The sequence below is a fragment of the Hippoglossus hippoglossus genome, chromosome 19 (assembly GCF_009819705.1).
Source record: "Hippoglossus hippoglossus isolate fHipHip1 chromosome 19, fHipHip1.pri, whole genome shotgun sequence".
NCBI classification, from domain to species: Eukaryota; Metazoa; Chordata; class Actinopteri; order Pleuronectiformes; family Pleuronectidae; genus Hippoglossus; species Hippoglossus hippoglossus.
Genome location: NC_047169.1, coordinates 12,542,598 through 12,553,242, shown reverse-complemented (window position 1 = coordinate 12,553,242; position 10,645 = coordinate 12,542,598). Strand labels below are relative to the sequence as shown.

At 43.0% G+C, this 10,645-nt stretch overlaps 2 protein-coding genes and 1 non-coding gene across 3 annotated transcripts; 1 reads left to right on the top strand and 2 right to left on the bottom strand.

Moving 5' to 3' along the window:
- Nucleotides 1-136: 136 nt before the first annotated feature.
- birc5a (baculoviral IAP repeat containing 5a) lies at nucleotides 137-3,183 on the bottom strand. Its single transcript, XM_034570298.1, has 4 exons — nucleotides 2,955-3,183; nucleotides 1,728-1,837; nucleotides 776-893; nucleotides 137-347 (listed from the first exon to the last, which is right to left on the bottom strand). Exons 1-4 carry the CDS (start codon nucleotides 3,060-3,062, stop codon nucleotides 255-257), a joined length of 429 nt encoding a protein of 142 aa, XP_034426189.1. The 5' UTR covers nucleotides 3,063-3,183; the 3' UTR covers nucleotides 137-254.
- A 442-nt stretch (nucleotides 3,184-3,625) lies between these two features.
- Nucleotides 3,626-9,029, top strand: faap100 (FA core complex associated protein 100). Its single transcript, XM_034571246.1, has 8 exons — nucleotides 3,626-4,090; nucleotides 4,537-4,655; nucleotides 4,749-5,623; nucleotides 5,993-6,149; nucleotides 6,259-7,174; nucleotides 7,276-7,398; nucleotides 8,014-8,100; nucleotides 8,393-9,029. The coding sequence occupies exons 1-8, from the start codon at nucleotides 3,935-3,937 to the stop codon at nucleotides 8,522-8,524; spliced, it is 2,565 nt and encodes an 854-aa protein (XP_034427137.1). The 5' UTR covers nucleotides 3,626-3,934; the 3' UTR covers nucleotides 8,525-9,029.
- A 1,216-nt stretch (nucleotides 9,030-10,245) lies between these two features.
- On the bottom strand, nucleotides 10,246-10,339 carry trnai-uau. Its single transcript has 2 exons — nucleotides 10,302-10,339; nucleotides 10,246-10,281 (listed from the first exon to the last, which is right to left on the bottom strand). It is a non-coding gene; the product is annotated as a tRNA-Ile (tRNA).
- Nucleotides 10,340-10,645: the final 306 nt, after the last annotated feature.

Sequence of the window (10,645 nt, the reverse complement as noted above, 5' to 3'; positions counted from 1 at the left end):
TGCTGGGCAGTTCAGTTTTGTTTCCTACAGAACAATAAATTGGTAATTAACTGATAATTGTCTTTAAATGTATCTTATTCTTATATCTTCCGCATTCACATAATACATATTTTAAGACACAAAATGTTACACGTCGGTAAATTAAAAGAGGTTTAATGAATAACAGACAATGAAAGAGACAGATATATCACAGAGACAAACACACGAAAGAAACACGGAAAGCAGTTCGGTGAGGAAAATCAGGAGCCAGTCCGTCACTCTTCTCCCATGGCCGTGTTGATGATATCTGATCTTCTCAGTTTGGCCGCCTCTTCAAACTTGGTGATGGCCTCGTTGCAGGATTTGTTCTGTGATTGGAGGAAAAGTAAAGAGTCAGAAATAACTAGAATGACACTCATTGAAAAATGTCCTAGAAAATTTGGGATCTGGCCCACGTCTCCAAAACTAAATGGATTCTTCTCTGACCCAAACCACATTCTTACAAGTTTTGTGGAAATCTGTCTGGTTGTTTTGTGCATTCTTGCTTACAAACAAACAAAACAACCAACAAACAAACGGACAGGGGTGAAAACATAACTTTGGCAGAGGAAAAGACAAGGTCTTGTTTTTCTGTTACTTGCTCTGTCTGTGCGATTAAGGCACTTGACATGTCCTCTAAACAAAAGATAAAAGAACAGAGTAGGAAAATATGTTAGCTATGTGACTTAAACAGTTGCTCAACATGTGTTATGCAAGTCAGTAATTTGAAAGTGGCGGAGCCCTCGGAAGAACTTACAATGATGAATTTGTGCCTCTCCTTCTGTAGTTTGAAGAATTCCTCCACAGTGAGCTCCTCTACTTTCTTCTTCAGGGTAATGAAGTGGCAGGAGGGTGAATGGGACTTGTGCTCCTTTCTGGAAACAAAACAGTGACGAGGGTGTAAACCTTTAGGAGGAAACAAATATTTACATTCATGGACCATGAGCCATGAATGTATATCTTACCATGTAAAACAGACATGAGAATGGCTGCACTGGAAACATAGATGTGTTAAACAATAAACACTTAGACAGAATGTTTCAGTAAACTTGGAGATGCCGACTGTGGTCCTAATGTAATCCAAAGAATTTGCTCACTATAGAGAAAAGACTATAATAGTACAAACTATTTTGTGACAATTTCACAGTAATTCAAACTGTGATGTTTCAATTACCATGACTTTAAACCTATTTACAGAGCTACAAATAGTTCAGATGGTTAATGTTGTATGAGCCACAAACAGATTCATGTAACACAGAAATGTGATTGAATCATGACAACATGTGGAACATTTCACTGGAACAGTGAAGACAAGTTAACTGTCACACAGCAAATAAAGAGGGAGGGGATATGTGCTTTACTACATTATATATAATATCATTAAACTGTTCTGTTGGGAGTAAACAGCTTCTACTCTCCATGAAACAATTCTGCCCCTGTCGAGTACTTCACTTTATTTGTTGAGTTTGTTTCTATCACTACAAAGCCCACACAGGAGGATTTTAGTCAGCCAGCCAAAGAGGAGATAATGAGAAAGAGATGACTTTTAAGTTAAATTCCGCTGCCTCAGAATGTGTTAATGTAAGTGGGTTTTTAAGCTGCTCAATAAAGATTAATTAGGAAAATTAGATAAACTGAAATTGATAGGAAATATGTGGTGTTATTTGCTTTTGTGACCCATGAGCCTGGTAATATGGTTACTATCTTACTCTGGATCATCCTCTGGCTCCCAGCCCTCCAGCTCTTTGAGGCAGAAGAAACACATGGCGATGTCTGGGCTGTTGTCTGAGGGGGTGTGAATGAAACCAGCTTTGGCCATCTGGAAAAACAAGTGATCAATTTTTAAAAACTGGCATTTTGTAACTGCTTGTTTCAAAGACACAAAATGAATCATCAACTTGATTGTTCTATAAATCTAACCACAATAAACAAACCAGCAATTATCTTGATAATCAACTGTTTCCCAAAACAAAATATCTTCTAGTTCCAGCTTTACACACATGCATAGTTGCTAGATAGTTATACATACATAGTTTTCCCTGTTTTATACCCTGTTACATTGAATATTTGTGTGTTTTGAGATGTCTCTGAAGATTTTAGATTCAGTTCTAGATCATTGTGAGGACATTTTCATTGTTTTATGACAGTTTAAAGACCATGATTGATGTCAGGTTAAAGACTAAGGACAACAACAGTTAGGTGAGCTTTCAAGATGTCTGTCTGTTGAATGAGGGTCACCGATCTGTTCTGCTCTATAACATGTTAAATTGAGCATCTGTGGGTTTAAGGATTGTTGGTCAGACAAAACAACAATGTGGAAAATAAAAGTAACACAGTCTATCAGGATGTGACTCTTAGACAGGATTAACACTTCACTGGATGAACAAATCACACTTTTTAAATGTCTAAGAGAAAGTACATTTAAAAGACTGTTACAATATTAGAGTTGAGGAAAACCTATGTAGGGCAGGACTGTGATAGAACTGTATGCCATCACCCACAAGCCTATTTTCCATTTTTTTTCACCATAACTTTTCATATTTACTTCACGTAGCTTTGTTTTGGCAGCAATAAAAACACGAAACCTCACACATCAGCATATATATTTAGCTTTTCAGGTATTTCTCTGCGTTTTACATAATGTCTGGCTACAGCACTTTCTTTCTTAGCTGACCTCAGACTACAGCAAACACTTCTATACGAGTAACAACACTTTAAATGTTACATTAAACACAACCTGCTAAACTTTATGCTAGGTTAGCCTTCATCCAACTTTAAGTGACTACTGTGTGAATTTGTTAAACGCAAGGTTAGCATCTGCTCTGGATAGCCCTGCCGTTGGAGCCGCTACATTTCAGGAGGAAATAGGTGTGTTTTCTAGCCTGAGAGCTGCTGTTGTTGTGTTAGCTAGCGTCGTTAGCCGCTCGCCCACTCACGTTCTCCGGGGTGCACATACAGTCCTCGTCGAAGGGCCAGCCCGCGAAACTTTTCAGTCTGTTCTCGTAGAAATACATCTTGGTCTCCTCTTCCGTGAGCGCGTCCATTTTGTTGGATTTGTGTATATTTACTCTTTCGCGAGTCCGAACCACCGACTGTCGCCGTTTTTCAAATTTCGCACAAGTCTTCGCTCCGACTGTTCTGATTGGAGGAAAAACCAGGATCGACTCATGGCTCTTCTTCGTGGGTGGGTGGACAACTCGGAAGAAGTGCGCCACCTAGTGTACTCCACCGGGCGCGCACTGCAAATGAAGAAAATGCATGCAAAAACGTAAACAATTAAGAAAACAACTTCATCAATTTGACGACTCATGCAAAAAAGTCACAACACATGCAAATACAGAAACGCGCTGCAAATTGCGAAAAATTACACCACAAATGTTTCCAGGGGATCCAAAAGAGAGATGAACCTGACTGTAGTCCAATGCGTTGTGAGGTTCCATCACTACTGACGAGGAGCAAACTTCAATAACTTCACATCACAAATTGATGAAGTTGTTTTCTTAATGTTTACGTGTTTTGTCTATTTGCATGTGTTTTCTTCATTTGCAGTGCGTTGAGGTCTCTCGGCCACCGTACAAGATACAAACAAACTACAACCACATATTTATTAGATGATACTTTACGGACGTCAGAGCATCTTCTCAATTATATTCCCCTGAGTGCAGGGATTTTACGTACCGAGCCAACATCCGCCGCCTAGGCTCATGGGTAATGTAGTTCTTTGCTGTTATTGGACCAAAACTTGACGCGCGGAACTTGGTAGGAACTTCCTCTGTAAACAACCGGCTCAGGATCATGAGTCCAGCTTTTAAATGAGCCTCCACTCATCCTGCTCACAGGAACAAACTGACTTCACAACACTACAAGCTGCTCTTCCTCCTCCTCCTCCTCCTCCTGCTCTTCTTCTTCTGTGGTTATGGACGGACGCTGTGCTGTTGACACATGGACACAGTTCGGCTGCACACACGCATCTTTCTCACCGAGGATCACGTTCGGTTTGGGGACAGATGTTTTCATCTGCACAGGCAGCGACGAAGTCTACGTCTTCAACACTCAAGAGAGAAAAGTCACTGTGAGTTAAATCTGTTTGTCAACTGCACACAGAGCCACTTTATCATAGTCACCATGTATTTATTTGATAAGCACAGTGCTCATTAGTCAATAGATAGAATACTGTAAATAAGTTAATGAGCTCATTCTCATCTCTTGGCTCTTTTACAACTTTCAAAATGTAAAATAAATGTTGCACTTTATTTCCTATTACAACTACTCACCATGACTGGCATTATTTTTCATAAAAATGTCCTTTGCACATGAGTGTACTCGAATTCTTATCAGTACAACGTAAACACATTATATTGTTCCATCTTATTGTGAAATTCATCTACATTTACATAACATTTATCTTCATACCATATTATATACTGTTGTGAATGCATATCCATATGTATGTATGTATGTATGTATGTATGTATGTATGCATACATTACTCTTGTCTGTGCTGTGGTTCTGTTGCAGGCTGTCCTCCAGTTCCCTGCTCCTGTGAGTGATCTGTCTGAGCGTCATGACAAACAGCTCCTCTATGTGTCCTGCAGCAGTGGAGTTTACTGTGTCAGCCCTCCACTTCTGCTGTCCAGGTATGTACCTCTCTAACTTTACTGCATTCGCAGTCGTTGTTCTCGTCGTTAAGTAGAACGCCCTGCATGTAATGTGACCTTTGACCTCTGCAGGGCTCAAACCTCCCCGGCTGATGCCTCCTCCCGTCCAGCTGACCTGAAGATCTCCTGTGAATACCTGGTTGTTGGCGAGGAAGGTGTGTCGTCGCTGCTCCTCGTCGGCTCTGTGCTCCTGATCCTCTCTCAGAAAGAAACGTCCTGGCTGCTGAGTCTGTACAAAACACCAACACAAGCACAGTCCAGCAGCTACGAGCTGCTCAGTTCCTTCAGTCTGCCACTGGTCTCAGCTGTTGCACATGGTGACACTGAGGGAGCAGGAATGAGAAGGAGGCCTGTGCTGTCTTGTGTCCACTCTGGCGACCCATCGTCCACCTTATCGGACAGTCATGTCCACCTCGAACCTGTCCTTTTCAAACTTCTCTTTGGGATTGATGCCGCCCTCGCCAAATCACCGGTTATCCTTTGCGGCCTTCCAGATGGACGCCTGTGTTTCCTCCCTCTGCGTCTCCCAGGATCACGGCTCCGAGTCCTGCATAGCCTCGAGCAGCCAGTCGTGTTTGTCGGAGCATCTGTTGTCAAGGAAACGGATCCAGGACACGCACAGTGTTTGGTGGCAATGGGGGAACAAGGGAGAGTGGTGCTGATGAAGGCTATTAAGGGAGGATCAGAGGGAGCGGGGAGCGCAGCTGGTTTTATTGAAGGGTGTGTACCGGGGCCTGTGGTGTGTGGCTCTGTGGATGAACACCATCTTTACTACAGCACTAGTTCAGACCTGTTGCTGCTGGATCTGTCAGAGGGATCATCTGGGAGAGAAGGACAGGAAAGGGATGAGGAGACATCCAGTAAGACAGCTGCCGCCCTCCACAGCCCCACCAGTTTGAATGTGTGTGGAGTCATGACCTTGGCTGCACCTGAACGCAACACGGCAGGTGAGTCAGGCCGAGCATAGAAGTGTTGATTTCTGAAAATGCACCTCCACAGTCTAAAAGTGGACTCACAGACAGCTGATAATTGAGACTTAAACACTGGATACGCACCTTTTGTGAAGTGAGATCTCGAGGGTCTGTGTCAGTTTTATGAAGCAGAAAATTGTTCACAGAGGCTTGTGTGAATTAATAAAACTAGTAGAGTGCATATCTCTACCAAGGCAAAGTACCCAGAACTCTCAGCCCCAGGAATCTTTTGTCCAGGAACTAAAAGGTTCCTTGAGCCCATTGTTGTCTGTGTTTCCATCCACGGCAAATTAGTCCTCTGTGTTGGACCTGTGACTAACTTTGGAAATGTGTCTCACGCACCAGGTGGAGTTCAGCTGCTGGGGCTGTCTGTCAGAGGACAGCTCCAGAGGATTCTCCTACCTGAGGGGCGAGAGGACGTAGGGGTGTCCAGTCAGACTTCCTCTCACGGGGGCCGCAGCGTCAGGGATCTCCTGTCTGCAATCGGGGGTGTGTGTGAAAGGTGACATGTAACATGATTAATTTTATGATATAACTATGAAATGAATCACTCCTCAGATGTCTTATAGTTTTCTCTTGACATCTATGTGGTTTTCCTTGGTTTCCTTAAGAGTTTCAGCGCTGAAAACTGACATCAAATCCAAAAACCAAATTCTGCGGCACCTGAATCAGGTGCTCAACGTCAGCTTCCTGCTGACAGCCAGGACAAAGGGTGACGGACATCCACCCATGCAGGAGAAGCAAATTAGATGCCGCGCCATGACCAGATGGAGCAGGTTGCTACAGAAGGACTCCCTGAACCTGACATGTGTCCTGGATAATTCCAGTCCTTATGTTTTGGAGCAGGGCTGGACACTGAGCGTCACTGTGTTTCCTGTGTCCTACTCACCCAGCGCAGGAGGGGAAAGCTCCTCCACAAACTTTGCATTCCCATTTCACGATCTCCATCCAGGACAAACATTAGAAGTGTCGCTACCCCTCGCAGCTGCAGGCGACACATGCTTCCCTTTGAGGTTAACCTGCTCGCTCATCTTCTCTCTCTCGAGTCTCCTGGCAGAGGAGGAGATGATGCACCTCCCCGACCTGCAGAGCGGTTGTATCAGTTTGCCCTTGGACACACTGACGGTAGATTGGCTGCACGCTCTGCAGGTGAGCCGTCCCACGACCCATCCCATCTACAAAAACACCACATTTCAATCCAGCAACAACACAACAGATACCGTCCAAGCTTTTCTAAACTCACACCGGACTCGGTGTATCGGACGAGGTGGAGGAGGAGGAGGAGAGAGTGCAGCGAAGGCTGAGCAGTACTCAGCGAGGATTCGGGTGTCGTCAGAGCTTCTTGGGGACGCACTGGTGGAAACTTCAGATCCTCAAAATCTGTGCATTGCTCTTCTGGACTGGCTGTTGTCTGAAGGTCCAGGAGGAGGGAGGACGGGACAACAAGGAGACAAGTCGTCACTGAGCAGCTCTGTTGTCCAAGCTCGAGGTCCAAATGGAGACACGGTCAAACTGAGTGCTAAAGAGGTAAAGTTTATCTGATTGATAAAGGTTTACCCTGTGTATATATGTACTGTGCATGTGTTTAAAACAGACAAGTGTTGCATGGTGGCTCCTTTGTTCTGCAGGTGAACGTAGGGGAGGAGAGCTCGGGGAAGGAGGAGTCCCTGAGCACGATAGAAGTTCAGGTAGACAGCTCATCTATTGCAGCAGTGTGTGGACTGCACCATGCTGTGTTGCACCGGATTCAGGTACACACACAAACACACACACATTGAGAATGGACAAATCTGTATGGTCAGACTGGAGGAAAAACATAATCTGAGAAAGCCAGAGTACCTGGAAAAAACCCAGGCAGACACTTGGAGAACATGCAAACTCAGAGAAAGACCCCGATCAAACTGGGATTCAAACCAAGAACCCTCTTGCTGTGAGGATATAATGCCACCCACTGCACCACCGTTTTCTGGATAATCTTGATTCCATAACAAACATGGACCACACAGCTTGCATTAGTTGGTGCTCTGCTGTGATCTGAACTGAAAGCAGGGAAATAAAAATCAAAGAGTTGGGTTCAAGCTGAGAGATGAACCCCCTGCAGCTTTTTGTGTGCTCTACAGAAAAAACTGTATAAAATACTTGTTAATGCAGTAGAGCTCGTTTTATTCCACCACCTTTTGTTGCAAAAGACATTTTATTTTGGCTATTTAAAAGCTCTTTGTCGTTCGGTCAGACAACGCAATTTTTTAATGATTCTAGCTGTAACATTTAACTAGGCTTAACTAGAATCCTGTTTTATGTCCTTGCTCGCAGGGTTTTATTTGAAATCTCTTCCCTTTCATCTTCTGCTTTGTTCCTGAACACAGGCTCTGCTGCAGAGAGCTCCTGAGAGCGCTGCTTCCACAAAGAGGGTCCAGAGCTCAGGTTTGAGACGGGCACTTCAGCGGACCGAGGTACGACCTACATGTTCCTCATTTTGTTCACAATGGGCTGCGACTAACGGTTTATTCTCAACACCTTACGATCTGTCCTTTTTAATAAGCAGTTACATTCATTAACAGAACAGTTAGCCCATAAACCGAATGGAGAAGCAAATGCATTGTAACATGTTTTTAAACCCATTCAGCTCAAGACTTTTATCAGAGCACATTGATGCACCAGTTTTTTGTCAATGAATATTACTGTTCTTAAATCTAACTTATCTTGGTGATCTTTTCTTTTTTGTCCCCCTCCTCTTCCTCTCAGCGCCTGTTACCACAGATCCAGCAAAGTCGAATCTCAGGGGTGTTTGGCGACGGCACGTCCACGGGGCAGATGACCCGATCTCTTCTCGCCATTTACCAAGAACTCAGAGAAAACCCTCTCCTTATAATATAACATGTTTGTTTTAACTGATACTACACAGTGTTTTGTTATCGGTCTTTGTAACAGATTGAGAAATAATGTCCATATTAATTGCTACAGCGAATATACCTTTGTATGACTAAAATGGCTGAAATTCATCTCTATCTTCATGCAACTCATTATTTTTCATAATTAATTTGCTGTGGTGCAGGTGCTGCAGCTTTAATACTCACATTACCCACGTTACCATGTGTTGTTTACTCTGTGCTCGATTTTATATTACAAACCAAGGCATTCGGCACAAAATGACTTGAGGAGCTCAGGTGGAGTAAAATAACATCCAATTACATGCAATCATATGTCGCACAGCTGAGTGAGGGACCTCCGGTTTCCAGTCCCTCATGTGCCAGACGTGTAGTGACAAGGGACCTGATGTCTGGCACAGTGGTTGTTATTGAACGCACCCCTGTAGACAAGTGGCTACATCTACAGACGACTGGCAGATCGAAGGGTTTATGATCATAAAACATAAAAAAGCAAGTAAGCAGCGTAGTGCATACTCCAAAATAATATGTCAACTTTTATTATATCAAACTAACTGACATGCAACAGTCTCGTTATATTTGTGGGATTTGCTGACAGACAAATTGTCAGTAATTCAAGCAGCTGTGGAAACAAAATCTGTCAGAACTTTCAAACAGTTTTCCGCACAGCATCTAATACATTTGATTAAAATTAGATGACAGAGAAATTGCAAGACCATACCAGAGAGAGAGAGATCTAATACGGTGGTTCTCAAATGGTGGGTCGTGACACAGGGCCACTTTGAGTGGGTCGCAGATGCGTGTGTGTGAAAGGAAAGCAGGTGACCAGTTGTTAACATGGGAAAACAAAAATACTGCAGCGACTGGTGATGTGGGTTTTTTCATAATAATGACAGAAAAGGACAAAAACCTCTGTGTGTCACATGGAACAAAGTGCTGGCACATGAAAGCATGAAGCATCCAAACCACACGTTTCAAGGGTTAAAGTTACATGCTACTAAAAGCATTGTGTATTACTTCACAATGTTCTGGTTCAAAAAGTGTGAGTCCTTTGGATTAACTAATTAAGAACCACTGATCTAAAATTTGAAGGTGAACTCAAAGTCACATGTTATCCAGTAAGGATATTTGACACACTGACCTGTGATCAGTTTCTATGAGTTGTTATAGACTACAGATTTATTATAGATTCATGGGTGATATGTGTTGTGGCCTCACCTGCTGCATTTTACTGTCTAATAAGTACACACTGAACTGTTACACAACTGGAGCTCAAGAGAATTTATTACATCCTGCTCAAGGTGTTAAAGTCTAATGAAAGAAAACTGTGCACTCCCATTGTTCGAGCTGCTGATTAACACCACAATCCCAGCAGGCTTTGGAGCTAATGTACTGTTTTGTATCTGCGACTCATTTGAGACTTCTAAGGTACGTGAAAATCAAGATGTCTTCCAATAGACTTCAGCATATGTGCAGGAGTCATAAAAAGTGATTCAAATGTTCCACACTGATTACGTTAGTTAGCAATTAGTGTAATATGATAATAGAAAGTTTAAAGAAATTAAATTGAGTTCACTTTCTTGAAAAGCGCAGATCAAATAAGATGCGTCATGGAGGCAGAGGTCATCGTCTGATGATTCAGGTTTATAATGTCTCAGGAACTGAGTATATTAGTTATCACAGTCTTTTTTCTCATCCCCCATGTAAAACTGCTCCAGGTGAGGGTCGAACTCACAACCTCGGCATCACTCTGCAGGACACTGTCTTATAAGTACCGCGCGCTGACCGATTGCGCCACTGGAGCCTGCTAATGTCCTGTTTTCCTTTTATTTAAGACCGAACAGAAGATATGAGCAGTAATTTAAATATTGCTGGAGAATGAGGCTCATGACTTTGATGAAATGAGATTTTCTCTCAGGTTAAATTGGAATGCAGCCACACTGGAAGGCTGAGGTCACAAAAAGCATTTGTAAAGACGAGAAGAAGCATCAAGTAAAGAGTTGCGTAGGATGATTTGGCATCTAACACTAAACTTAAAGCTGTGAATCAGAATGGAACCAAAAAAAATACAACTTGCAGGAGTTAAAAGTGCAGCTCTGTGCCAACTCAG

Coding starts and splice junctions, on each gene's coding strand:
- birc5a (XM_034570298.1), bottom strand. CDS start 3,062: ATGGACGCGCTCACGGAAGAGGAGACCAAGATGTATTTCTACGAGAAC. Junction 894..1,727: donor GAGCCAGAGGATGATCCAGA/GTAAGATAGTAA, acceptor TTTTGTTTCCAG/AAAGGAGCACAAGTCCCATT. Junction 348..775: donor AGAGGCACAAATTCATCATT/GTAAGTTCTTCC, acceptor CTCCAATCACAG/AACAAATCCTGCAACGAGGC.
- faap100 (XM_034571246.1), top strand. CDS start 3,935: ATGGACGGACGCTGTGCTGTTGACACATGGACACAGTTCGGCTGCACA. Junction 4,656..4,748: donor CCTCCACTTCTGCTGTCCAG/GTATGTACCTCT, acceptor TGACCTCTGCAG/GGCTCAAACCTCCCCGGCTG. Junction 7,399..8,013: donor CTGTGTTGCACCGGATTCAG/GTACACACACAA, acceptor TCCTGAACACAG/GCTCTGCTGCAGAGAGCTCC.